Source organism: Oncorhynchus keta, chromosome 28, assembly GCF_023373465.1.
Source record: "Oncorhynchus keta strain PuntledgeMale-10-30-2019 chromosome 28, Oket_V2, whole genome shotgun sequence".
NCBI lineage: Eukaryota > Metazoa > Chordata > Actinopteri > Salmoniformes > Salmonidae > Oncorhynchus > Oncorhynchus keta.
The window spans coordinates 59,277,575-59,291,085 of record NC_068448.1 but is presented as its reverse complement, the minus strand read 5'-3'; the positions used below and the strand labels follow the sequence as shown (position 1 = coordinate 59,291,085).

Sequence of the window (13,511 nt, the reverse complement as noted above, 5' to 3'; positions counted from 1 at the left end):
AGTAGCTACCGTTGGTTATATAATCCGAGGGAGCAGTTGTGAATGACTGATTGAAATGGCAAATTAATAAGACATTCAAATGAGATTTCCATTTCCATAGCGTCAGAACGAATGTTTTTCCCGCTGTTGCGTTGAGAGGTGGCACCGCTGCCACGCACGCGGAACGGCGGGGTGTGATGGAATGATATTGCCTCCCTCTCTTTAGTTCACTCCGAGGTTACCTGCCTGCGGGCACATGGCTTTGATTAGCTTCTTGTCTTACAGCAGAAAATCTAACGGCAGAGGGGATATAACTCTGGAAATTTACGGCTACTGTGAGAGAAAATAGCTTTGTCTCCTTCAACGGTTATAGACGGGAACTCGTTGGTTCGTACGTTCATTTCATTCATTCATTCATTCCCCTCTCCACCGCGGGCCTGGGGTGGGACTCAAGTCAAGATGGTAAGATTGAAAATCACAGCTTTCCATTCTTTGCCTTTATTCATATCCAGATAACTAAGGCCTTTAGGTTGTGGTATAGTAACTTGCTGTGTGCTGTTTCAGGCACATACAGTAACAGCACTCATCACTTACTGTACTGTATATCACACACTGCTTTAGTCACTGTGCTGTTTATAGCAGACTTGTTTCATCATTAGTGATGTGGAGCTACAAGCTAAACCTTCCACTCCCACTCAATATACATGCGTACTGTACATCCACATACACTGAGAGGGCATGGTATCCTGTGCCCAAGGATACATTGTATTGCTCCCATCCAAAATGAGAGCTAAGTGGAGGCTCAGAGCATCTTGAGATCAACTCTAGGCAGGATTGGTAGGCTACAAGCTACACTACAGCATACTACAGCTGTAAAGCTGCAATATCCCAATACCATCAGCGTACGGAATATCAGTCTTCAGATAGTATAGTATACTCAAACGCTTTGACATATCTTTCACCCCGTTAAGTCAGAACAGCCTGCCTGCCGTGCTGTAAACTGATGAGGGTTAGTATTAACCTCCTGAGCGGAGAGGTGTGATACTCTGTGATATCCGGGCCCCTTCCGTCCTCTTCCAGAGCAGCACTACTCTGCGTTTTAATGACCTTGATTTAACGTTAAGACATGGTGGTGTTAGAGAGTCAGGTAGGTAGAGTAGAGAGTCCTGTTACTGACTTGACCACCGGACCGCCGGGCTACGAGCAGTTAGACGACAGGCCGTGTCACACATGTTCAAGTCAAAAGCACAACTGACCCTCACAGAGAGACAGGCTAATGTGTAAACATTTAGATAGGCTGCTAGCAAAGGAAGGTTCTCACATATCGTCTCTGACATTAAACGGTGAGTTTAGACAGTGTGAGGGAGTGTGTGTGGTCGTCTACCGGTGGACAACATGGTGTACGGTTGGGGTTAAGAGCAGAAGAAAAATAGTAAAAGAAGCAGCGTCCGTAAAAAAAATAAAAGATCAAACTAAAAAGAGCAGTAACGCGTTAAACAGCCAAAGGCTTATTTAAACTGACATCATATTCCCTGGTGACTGATCTGCCCATCCCATCTCATATTCCACACTGATGACATGCATCAAGCGAACAAATAGAAGTGTTGACTACAGTCACATGCTCGAACCGTTTAACCAAACGCCACATTAAACTCAGACAATGCAGCATCTCATGTGAGAGAAGCCAAGTCAGATAGAGAAGGATTGCCCCGTATGGATTATTACAATCATTAAATGTTTCAACTAAATGTGAAATTATAGAAAGATGTGTATTTTAGGAGGGCGCTGATGAGACATCGACGCTCCATTGGAGTGGAGTCAGTCTCCATTAAACCCGAATAAACGCTCCGACCCACTCCTTCAGTGGTTTTCATTGCCTGTGTCCCACCTCGTACCAGATCACGCACCCCCTTTTACTCCTCCTACACTGGGAAAAGCACCCAAGTGGATAGCTCCACCTTCGAGTCTGATTCGACACACCCTGAATATAAATCACTCTCACACTGAGATATTCAGACAGTCATAGAGCTATAGCTACTCGCTCAGAAAATCTCAAATCAGCCATGTTGAACTACCTCCACACTGCCGATGTAATGAACTACTGATATGATGAATGCTATTTATCAGTCACCACCATGGCATCGTACAGTAGGAGTCAGTAGCAGAGCAACAGAGAGGAGTTGTTGACTCCGCTCAGCTGTAGAACAGTGGTTTCTCCGTGACAGAGCAGAGTCCATTAGAAAGCAGACTGTCTGGTGTATCTGACAGTGTGATCATTCAATTTTATAAGAGCTGTATCTAACCAGATGTTCACAAAAATAGGTGTGTAGTCGATACTTCAACTTGTAGTCAAGTGCAGTCTGAGTCTGAAGTCTGCACTGAGGCTTACAGCAGTTGAGAAGTCAGTGAGGCGTGCACTGTGGCAACGTCAGTAGTAGAGTTGAGTCTTCAGTCAGTCAGTCAGCCAAAAAGGTGTTTGTTCACAGAGGCACACAGTAGTTGAGCTGAGGGCTTACCTGCCCACAGGCCAGTCCCATGCCCCTCTCCCCCATACCATGTGGGCAAGACAGATTCAACTCCAAGGCATCAGCTCCCGAGGCCTGTTGAAAGAATAACACAGGCAGAACCAGATCGTTATCACAAGCTTTTTCTTATTTTTTTTATACAAATGATCACCATGAACACATTTTAATTAAATGGAAGATGCCATCACCTTTCCTTTTTTGGGGAAAAACCAAGAGCTACAATATTATACACGTGCATTTGATTTCTCGTTCATGTCAAAAACCTGGGCAGATTTCATACCCAAAAATGTTCTCCCACGAATTCTGTTAAGGGATGGATCTTTTAACAATTCATTCACTTGCGTGCATTTCCGTGTTACACCATGTCGGATTGATATTCCATTTATTTACGCACCAACACCACAGCATGAAGTGGATGCGGATTTGCAGATGTACTGAAGATGCACACACACTGTACATTTACCGAAATGGAATTCAATGCAAAACAATGGAGACTGGAAAAAGAGGGCCCTAAAATAGATGAGACAAATTATAACTGTTTCGCATGGATCGGCATCAGATGACACTGTAACATGGACTGGTGGAGAGAGAGAGAGAGCGAGAGAGAGAGCGAGAGAGCGAGAGAGAGAGACTAGGGCGTCGAGTGAACGCATCGAGAGAAGAGCGGCGCGAGAGAAGCAACGGCTGAGCCGGAAAGGCATCTGACAGGCAATTACGTTTCCGTGGGGGCTTTAAAATACATCACAAGAGGGATTTAAACAATTACAAACAGCTCCACAAACCTGCCAGAGAGTCTCCAGCTGCGGATTTATGATTTGGCCTCAGACTGACAACCATTAGAGAGAGAGAAAAGAATAATAAGCATTTTAGCCTTACAAAGTGCACATTTCATGGTCAATTGAGGCCCAAACGCAGTCACAACATGGTCATAATGCATCGGGATCCCCAAAGCCAATTATCAATCATGTTTAATTTCACCCTTCTTCCTTAAGCCCTTCGTGGAGTAAAGGGAGGGGGTGGCCGGCGGATTTATTTTGTTCTATAGTCTTTTTTCCTCGCTCTCTCTCATTTCAGATCATAATAAACTTTGCGATGATATGTGAAGGAAGATGGTTGGGGGAGGTGTTTGATATTGTGGGCTCAGTTTAGAGAGCCAAGGATGAGGCGAGTGTATCATGTACACAACAGAGAACAGAGAGTGTGTTAGACATGTCTTCATCCCATCCCCCCCAGCTCAGAGAGAGACAGAAAGAGAGAAAGAAACAGCTAGACAGAGACAGTTTTGTTAATTATCAATTTCACTTGCTTTGACATTGTAAACATGTGTTTCCCATGCCAATAAATCAATTTGAATTGAATTTAAATGAAATTTTGAGAGAGAGAGAACATCCCTCTCCTCTCATCTCATCTCTGATCGGCTGTCTGCTCCAGGTTGCTGTGTCTGTCAGGCCGAGTGTGATGCATTCAATCGGATAGTTTTCTGTACCTTCCCCTCATGAATATCAGGAAGTGTAGGTGTTGGTCTCCATCTGAATCATACCAAGTTTTCCATGGAAATCCAACATGGACCTAGTTAGCTTTGTTCAGTTCGAGAGATGCGAGCACCAAATTATGTAGACACGCCCAAATGTGCATAGCATAGCACGCACGCACGCACGCACACACACACACACACACACACACACACACACACACACACACACACACACACACACACACACACACACACACACACACACACACACACACACACACACACACACACACACACACACACACACACACACACACACACAAAGAGAGAGAGACTAATCACAGACTGAAGTATAGATACACTTGAACCCAATTATGAATTAGGCTCTACTCCAGCTGTATAAATTGTAAATGCGCAATGTATGAAGCAGGCCATGCGCATAGGAAATAAAGGCCAAGCATTGCATTAATATTTATATACTTTGTCCCAGGGGCGATAAGGCCTTGGTCAAAAGTAGTGCACTATTAAGGGAATTGGGTGCCATATGGGACAGATACTATACATAGGGATCATGATCCAGGAGAGACCAGGAAGCAGAGAGGAGAGCTTCTAGAGGTTGAACGATACGCTCCATAACCAAGCCAGAAGCACCAAGCAGATATTTATGCAACCTGATACTGCCTTTGACATGGATTATCAACCCACAACTTGATAAGGGAAACATAACCTAGCACCGTCACAGACTCTAGAGCATCAATGTTGGTGTGATCTCCACGGGTATTACAAACAAGATATGAGCCATAAAAGTGCCTTAAGGACAGATACGGTCTATCTGTCTGTCGGTCTTTCTGTCACCACAACTGGACAAGCAGACAAAAAAAATGCATTTCTCGTGGCACCCTGAATGAAGTAATAGTTGTAGAAAATATATACAATACCGGTCAGAAGTTTTAGAACACCTACTCATTCAAGGGTTTTTCTATATTTGACTATTTTCTACATTGCAGAGTAATAGTGAAGACATCAAAACTATGAAATAACACATATGGAATCAAGCAGTAACCGAAAAAGAATATTTTATATTTCAAATAGCCACCCTTCACTTTGATGACAGCTTTGCACACTCTTGGCATTCTCTCAACAAGATTCATGAGGTAGTCACCTGGAATGCATTTCAATTAACAGGTGTGCCTTCTTAAAAGTGAATTTGTGGAATTTCTTTCCTTCTTAATGCGTTTGAGCCAATCAGTTGTGCTGTGACAAGGTAGGGGTGGTATACAGAAGATATCCCTATTTGGTAAAAGGTCAAGTCCATATTATGGCAAGAACAGCTCAAATAAGCAAAGAGAAACGACGCCCATCATTACTTGAGGACATGAAGGTCAGTCAATCTGGAAAAATAACTTTGAAAGTTTCTTCAAGGGCAGTCGGAAAAACCATCAAGCGCAATGATGAAACTGGCTCATGAGGACCGACACAGGAAAGGAAGACCCAGAGTTACCTCTGCTGCAGAGGATAAATTCATTAGAGTTACCAGCCTCAGAAATTGCAGCCCAAGTAACAGAACCATCTCAACATCAACTGTTCAGAAGAGACTGTGAATCAGGCCTTCATGATCGAATTGCTTCAAAGAAACCACCTCCAAAGGACACCAATAAGAAGAGGCTTGCTTGGGCCAAGAAACACGAGCAATGGACATTGGAGATTTTTGGTTCTAACCGCCGTGTCTTCGTGAGACGCGGTGTGGGTGAACAGATGATGTACGCATGTGTATTTCGCACCATGAAGCACTGAGGAGGTGATATGGTGTGAGGGTGCTTTGCTGGTGACACGGTCTGTGATTTATTTAGAATTCAAGGCACACTTAACCAGCATAGCTACCACAGCATCCTGCAGCGATACGTCATCCCATCTGTTTTGGGCTTAGTGGGACTATCATTTATTTTTCAACAGGGTCATTACCCAACACACCTCCAGGCTGTGCAAGGGCTATTTGACCAAGAAGGAGAGTGATTATATTATAAAAAATAATGCAAACTGTATGGAATATGGGGAAAATTCCCCAAATTCTTTTTCAATTTTCAACATAGAAATGCTACCAAATATGTTTTATTGAAACTTTTTTACAAATGAAGTCACTCATTGTAGTAAAGTACTTTAAGAATATGTTTTCGTTTCAGTCTCCTCCATCTCCACTAACCAAAGCTAATGTTAAGGATTTTTTCCCTATTAATAATGTCAAATTAACATCTCTACGGAAAGACTCATGTGAAGGCCAAATTACAGGAGGAGGAACTTCTTGATGGATTAAAGCCTTTAATTCCAGGAAAACTCCAGGACTGGATGGCATACCAGAGGAGTTATACCAAACCTTTTTGATATACACAGAGGACTGTTATTAGCATGTTTTAACCACTCCTATATAAATGGTATATTATCTGACACTCAACAAGAAGGTCTGATATCATTATTACTGAAACAGGATCCAACTGGTATTCATAAAGATCCAGGCCATTAAAAGAATTGGAAGCCTCATACACTTCAGTGTTGTGATGCAGAAATTCTAGCAAAATGCTTGGCACATAGAATTAAAAATGTATGGTCAGATATTATTCATCCTAATCAGACAGGTTTTTTACATGGACGGTACATTGGAGATAATATAAGACAAGTACTGGAAACAATAGAGTACTATGAAATATCAGGGAAACCAGGCCTGGTTTTCATAGCTGACTTTGAAAAGGTTTTTGATAAAGTATGACTGGAGTTAATGACTGGAATATTTCAATTTTGTAGAATCTCTTATAAAATGGGTTAAAGTTACTCTAGGTGTAAAATAGTAAATAATGGCTACATCTCAGAAAGTTTTAAACTGTCAAGAGGAGTAAAACAGGGTTGTCCACTATCGGCATATCTATTTATTATTGCCATTCTAATGTTAGCTGTTCAAATTAGATCCAATAATAATATTAAGGGATTAGAAATCCATGGCTTAAAAACAAAGGTGTCATTGTACGCTGATGATAAATGCTTTCTTTTAAAACCACAATTAGATTCCCTCCACAGTCTCATAGAGGATCTAGATACTTTTTCTAACCTCCATGTATTAAAACCAAATTATGATAAGTGTACTAAATTACATATTGGATCACTAAAAAATGCAACTTTTACATTACTGTGTAGTTTACCAATAAAATGGTCTGACACTGATGTGGACATAGTCAGTATACATATCCAGAAAGAAAGAAATTATCTCACTACAATACATTTAATAGAAAGTTAGCAAAAATAGATAAGTTCTTGCTACAATGGAAAGGAAAATACCTGTCTTATTTGTGGAAAAATCACCTTGATTAACTCCTTAGTCATATCAGTTTACCTATTTGCTTATGGTCTTGCCTACACCTAGTGACCTGCTTTTTAAATTACATGAAGAAAAAATATTCAATTTTATTTGGAATGGTAAGCCATTGAATTTGGAGGGCAGAAATGATTAAATATTAAAGCATTAGACATCTCACTAAAGGCATCAGTCACACAAAAGTTATACTTAAATCCAAAATGGTTCTCTAGTAAATTAGTAAGACTGTTCAAGAATGGCCTTTTCCCCTTTATTCAGATTACAACTGCTCACTTTCGGGTTATTTGAAAATGAAATAATCTCCAAGATATTGTTATTTTCTAACCTCTTCAAACTATGGGGGCGCTACGTCATTATTGGATAAAAAGACGTGCCCGTCTTAAGCGCAATATTTTGTCATGAAAAGATGCTTGACTATGCATGGAATTGACAGCCTTGGAAAGACAAAACTCTGACGTTTCCAAAACTGCAAAGATATTATCTGTGAGTGCCCCAGAACTAATGCTACAGGTGAAACCAAGATGAAGTTTCATACAGGAAATGCCCCAGATTCTGAAGGTGCTGTGTTCCAATGTCTCCTTATATGGCTGTGAATGCGCCAGGAATGAGCCTGCCCTTTCTGTCGTTTCCCCAAGGTGTCTGCAGCATTGTGACGTGTTTGTAGGCATATCATTGGAAGATTGACCATAAGAGACTACATTTACCTGGTGTCCCGCCCAGTGTCCTGTGTCGAAATTATTGCGTAATCTGTAGGTCCATGCGCGTTCCATTTCTTCAGAAGAGAAAGTCAACTGCCACAATGGATTTTATCGTCGATAGATATGTGAAAAACACCTTGAGGATTGATTCTAAACATCGGTTTGCCATGTTTCTGTCGATATTATGGAGTTAATTTCGAAAAAAGTTTGCGTTTTAATGACTTAATTTTTTTGTGTTTTTTTTTCCTTACCCAAACGTGATGAACAAAACGGAGCGATTAGTCGACACAAATAATATTTTTTGTAAAAACGGAACATTTGCTATCTGAGTCTCCTCATTGAAAACATCCGAAGTTCTTCAAAGGTAAATTATTTTATTTGAATGCTTTTCTGTTTTTTGTGAAAATGTTGCCTGCTGAATGCTAATGCTAAATGCTATGTTAGCTATCAATACTGTTACACAAATGCTTGTTTTGCAATGGTTGAGAAGCATATTTTGAAAATCTGAGATGACAGTGTTGTTAACAAAAGGCTAAGCTTGAGAGCAAATAGATTAATTTCATTTCATTTGCGATTTTCATGAATAGTTAACGTTGCGTTATGGTAATGAGCTTGAGGCTGTAGTCACGATACCGGATCCGGGATGGCTCGACGCAAGAAGTTAAACAAGCCATAGAAAGTTGGTTGCAATTTCAGTTTAATCCACCATAAAAGACAGAACAAATAATACAACAAATATTGTGGTTATACTCAAATATACTAATAAATGTTAAAATATATATATATTTTTTTAAAGACATCATAAATAGGACTGGTGGAGCTATGTAACACATGCTGCTAACACAAACATGGAAAAGTCTGCTCTACCCAAAAATTACAACCAACTAATTACAGCATTACCACAAAAATGGAAGAGGCAAGTGGAAATTGGTAAAAGTAATGGACTTGTCTGTCGGCCCTTTCATTAATTAAAGACCAAAAATGGTTAAAGAAAATTGTGACAAATATAAATATATACCAGTTTCATTTAAGGACCAAAAAATTGACAGCTGTGGACCTTTTGCCACATTTCAGGCTTCAAACATTAAGATATAAAACTGTATTTTTTTTGTGAAGAATCAACAACAAGTGGGACACAATCATGAAGTGGAATGACATTTATTGGATATTTCAAACTTTTTTAACAGATCAAAAACTGAAAAATTGGGCGTGCAAAATTATTCAGCCCCCTTAAGTTAATACTTTGTAGCGACACCTTTTGCTGCGATTACAGCTGTAAGTCGCTTGGGGTATGTCTCTATCAGTTTTGCACATCGAGAGACTGAATTTTTTTCCCATTCCTCCTTGCAAAACAGCTCGAGCTCAGTGAGGTTGGATGGAGAGCATTTGTGAACAGCAGTTTTCAGTTCTTTCCACAGATTCTCGTTTGGAATCCGGTCCAGGACTTTGACTTGGTCATTCTAACACCTGGATATGTTTATTTTTGAACCATTCCATTGTAGATTTTGCTTTATGTTTTGGATCATTGTCTTGTTGGAAGACAAATCTCTGTCCCAGTCTCAGGTCTTTTGCAGACTCCATCAGGTTTTCTTCCAGAATGGTCCTGAATTTGGCTCCATCCATCTTCCCATCAATTTTAACCATCTTCCCTGTCCCTGCTGAAGAAAAGCAGGCCCAAACCACGATGCTGCCACCACCATGTTTGACAGTGGGGATGGTGTGTTCAGGGTGATGAGCTGTGTTGCTTTTACGCCAAACATAACGTTTTGCATTGTTGCCAAAAAGTTCCATTTTCGTTTCATCTGGCCAGAGCACCTTCTTCCACATGTTTGGTGTGTCTCCCAGGTGGCTTGTGGCAAACTTTAAACAACACTTTTTATGGATATCTTTAAGAAATGGCTTTCTTCTTGCCACTCTTCCATAAAGGCCAGATTTGTGCAATATACGACTGATTGTTGTCCTATGGACAGAGTCTCCCACCTCAGCTGTAGATCTCTGCAGTTCATCCAGAGTGATCATGGGCCTCTTGGCTGCATCTCATGGGCCTCTTGGCTGCATCTCCTTGTATGAGCTGAAAGTTTAGAGGGACGGCCAGGTCTTGGTAGATTTGCAGTGATCTGATACTCCTTCCATTTCAATATTATCGCTTGCACAGTGCTCCTTGGGATGTTTAAAGCTTGGGAAATCTTTTTGTATCCAAATCCGGCTTTAAACTTCTTCACAACAGTATCTCGGACCTGCCTGGTGTGTTACTTGTTCTTCGTGATGCTCTCTGCGCTTTTAACGGACCTCTGAGACTATCACAGTGCAGGTGCATTTATACAGAGACTTGATTACACACAGGTGGATTGTATTTATCATCATTAGTCATTTAGGTCAACATTGGATCATTCAGAGATCCTCACTGAACTTCTGGAGAGAGTTTGCTGCACTGAAAGTAAAGGGGCTGAATAATTTTGCAAGCCCAATTTTTCAGTTTTTGATTTGTTAAAAAAGTTTGAAATATCCAATAAATGTCGTTCCACTTCATGATTGTGTCCCACCGACTTGCCAAAACTATAGTTTGTTAACAAGAAATCTGTGTAGTGAAAAAAAAAAGGTTTTAATGACTTCAAACTACATGTATGTAAACTTCTGACTTCAACTGTATGTAAATGGGTATGTGTATGTATGTATATAGATATATATTTGCCCAAAAAATATATGGGGAATTGCAGATAATTGCATTGATGGAAGCAACAATCTATCCGCAATATTAAAGCTGATCCAACCCCTAAAATAAAAATAAACAATTTTTTAAAAGTAGAGTGATGGAGTGCTGCATCAGATGACCTGGCCTCCACAATCACCCGACCTCAACCCAATTGAGAAGGTTTGGGATAAGTGAAGGAAAAGCAGCCAACAAGTGCTCAGCATGTGTGAGAACTCCAATTTGTAAGTCGCTCTGGATAAGAGCGTCTGCTAAATGACTTAAATGTAAATGTAAGACTGTTGGAAAGACTGACGCTTCATTCCAGGTGAAGCAGGTTGAAAGCATGCCAAAGAAAGCAGGTTGAAAGCATGCAAAGCTGTCATCAAGGCAAAGAGTGGCTATTCGAAGAATCTAAAATCAAAAATATTTTTTGGGTTACTACATGATTCCATGTGTTACATTTTATAGTTTTGATGTCTTCACTATTATTCTACAATGTATAAAATAGTACAAATAAAGAAAAAACCCTTCTAAAATGTTTGACCGGTAGTGTATATATAATAATAATTGATAAGCAGCCCCTAAATAATTTTCTGTTTGTAATTGAAAAATTCTGACAACTGAGCAATGTAAAATACAAATATTTAGGAAAAGTCAGGGAAGGAGCAGGACATTTCCTACAAAATGGCAGATCTATTTTAATTTCAAAATCCAACGGCAGTGGGCGTCGGCTTTTGGCTTTGGCAATTCTAATGTGAAGGCGTTCATAGACCATCACCATCAATGTTTCCATTTTTTCTTCTCTTATCTGTTTTGTATTGAATTGAATAAAATAGGAATGTCTCACAGTAAGAATTTTACTTTAGGAAGTGTAGCCTCTAGCACATGGCTATGATGCAACCTTTCCTCTCCAAAGCTGGGAATTTTTAAATGAGAAACGAAAAGGGGAAAAAAAGAGGAAAGTTGACTGAACTGGAGTGACAGTTGAAAGTAGGGAAATGTTTCACTTCAGATTGACACTTCAGTGAGGAGGAGGGCGAGGAAGAAAAAAAACGACTTTTAAGTAGTACCCTTAGGCAAGGAACAGTGTTAAGTGTTCTCTTACAGATTTCAAAGTGGAAATGAATGGTTGACTTTCCTTGAAAACGGAGTTGCCATAGCAACACAGCTTTTATTTCATATTTCCACTGCTACAGGTAGTTAAATAGACGCACAATAGATGTGATGAAGAAGAATAAAAGAGCGGTTCTAACGGTTCTTCCTCCTGAGGTGTGTTGCTGCCGAACCTGGACCATTCACCAAAACGAACCCCTTCTCTTTCCAACCTCCCGATTTAGACTATATCCCCCTACTGCTCCCATCTGTGCTGGTGTTGCAACAAGGGGTTTTCACAGAAGGAAAATAAGATGAAATATTCCCCATGTAAAGTCATGGCTAGAGGGCATCTTTAAACCCTTCGGACCTCTCAGGGTTCTCCTGCGGAGAAGTGTGTAGGGATCTGGCCTTGGTACAATGGGTTCAAATCCTATGTGCAATATCACAGACATAGTCCTAGCCAAGGTACTTATCCTGCATAGCTGGTTTCACTGGGTTATCCTCAATCCTATTTTATGACTGTATAAATTCTTCATGGATAAGGAGGCATGCTAAGTGAATAACTATGATAATAATATTCTTAAAGTGAGACGAGGAGGGAGGGTTTATTAAGGGAGGGAGAAAGGAAGGAAAATAAAATTGCATACCACATACTTTGAATCAAATATATTCTAGGAGATCTGATGGTGATGATGATGGTTGGGGAGGTGGGGATGGAGGGGGAATCCTGACAGGTAGTTTTAAATGAGGTAGGAGAGAGAGTGGCGCATCAATGAAATCAATAGCGGCATTAACACATTGAGCTGTTAAACCTGTTTGCATTCTGACATTTTCCTTTCGCACAATTAAGCGGTTGAGATATGCGAGTCAACTCTGATTAGCTGAGCAGTTGCTAAATCTGACGTAACCATGGTATGCCTACGCCTAGCTACCTCAGTTTATCTCAGGGGTCTTTCACACCAAATTGATTTGGAGCGGTTTCTCCAAACTCTGGTGTGTTTACCCCCTTAGTTTGGTTCGTTTAGACTGGTGTGAACACTATGTACACTCAGGCACGCACCAAACAATGCACTGTGGTTCGCTCAAAAAGGGTGGTCTCAGTCCGTTATTATTCATACCGGGGTACAGTTTGCTGCAGGTGTGAACGCAGTCCGAAACAAACACAGGAAAGGAACCAGAGTCGAGCAGAATTTTTGGCTGTTTGAATGTGAGCATTTGATAAAATGCACGCATTATTATAACTTGATATCTCTGAAACATTTTGTGAGTAGCAGCTCATTTCTGAGAGCATCCTATGCATATTAGGGGAGACCAGGGATGTACATGTAGGCTAATTAATATTCAATGCACGTTTCAGTTAGAGCGGCTGTCTCACCGTTTTCCTCCCGCATGTTGTTGGAAGACCAAAGCGAAATATGATGATTGGGACACACAAGTGATGCTCCATGAGGATCATAGATGTATGAAACTAATGGTTGCATGAGCACATCACTTTCTTTAGGCATTTCAGTTCGTTTAACATTTGGCAAATGTGAAACCACCCGGACCCCCCCCATACACTGTCACAAATAAACAAACTGTGATTGGAACTATAGCACAGAACTGTGTGTGACAACGCCCTGAAACATAAAAGAGAACACTGCTAGATCAGTTCTCTGTTGGTTAAAAAAAGAAACCCCACAGCCAA

At 40.6% G+C, this 13,511-nt stretch overlaps 1 protein-coding gene across 2 annotated transcripts in view; it reads right to left on the bottom strand.

The window, feature by feature from the left end:
• Window positions 1-13,511, bottom strand: part of LOC118361160 (dihydropyrimidine dehydrogenase [NADP(+)]-like) — a 237,050-nt gene that overhangs the window by 82,825 nt on the left and 140,714 nt on the right. For both annotated transcript variants that reach the window (XM_052483339.1, XM_052483340.1), the window contains one exon: window positions 2,496-2,579. In XM_052483339.1, coding sequence (XP_052339299.1) covers window positions 2,496-2,579 — 84 coding nt within the window. The remainder of the gene's footprint in view (window positions 1-2,495; window positions 2,580-13,511) is intronic.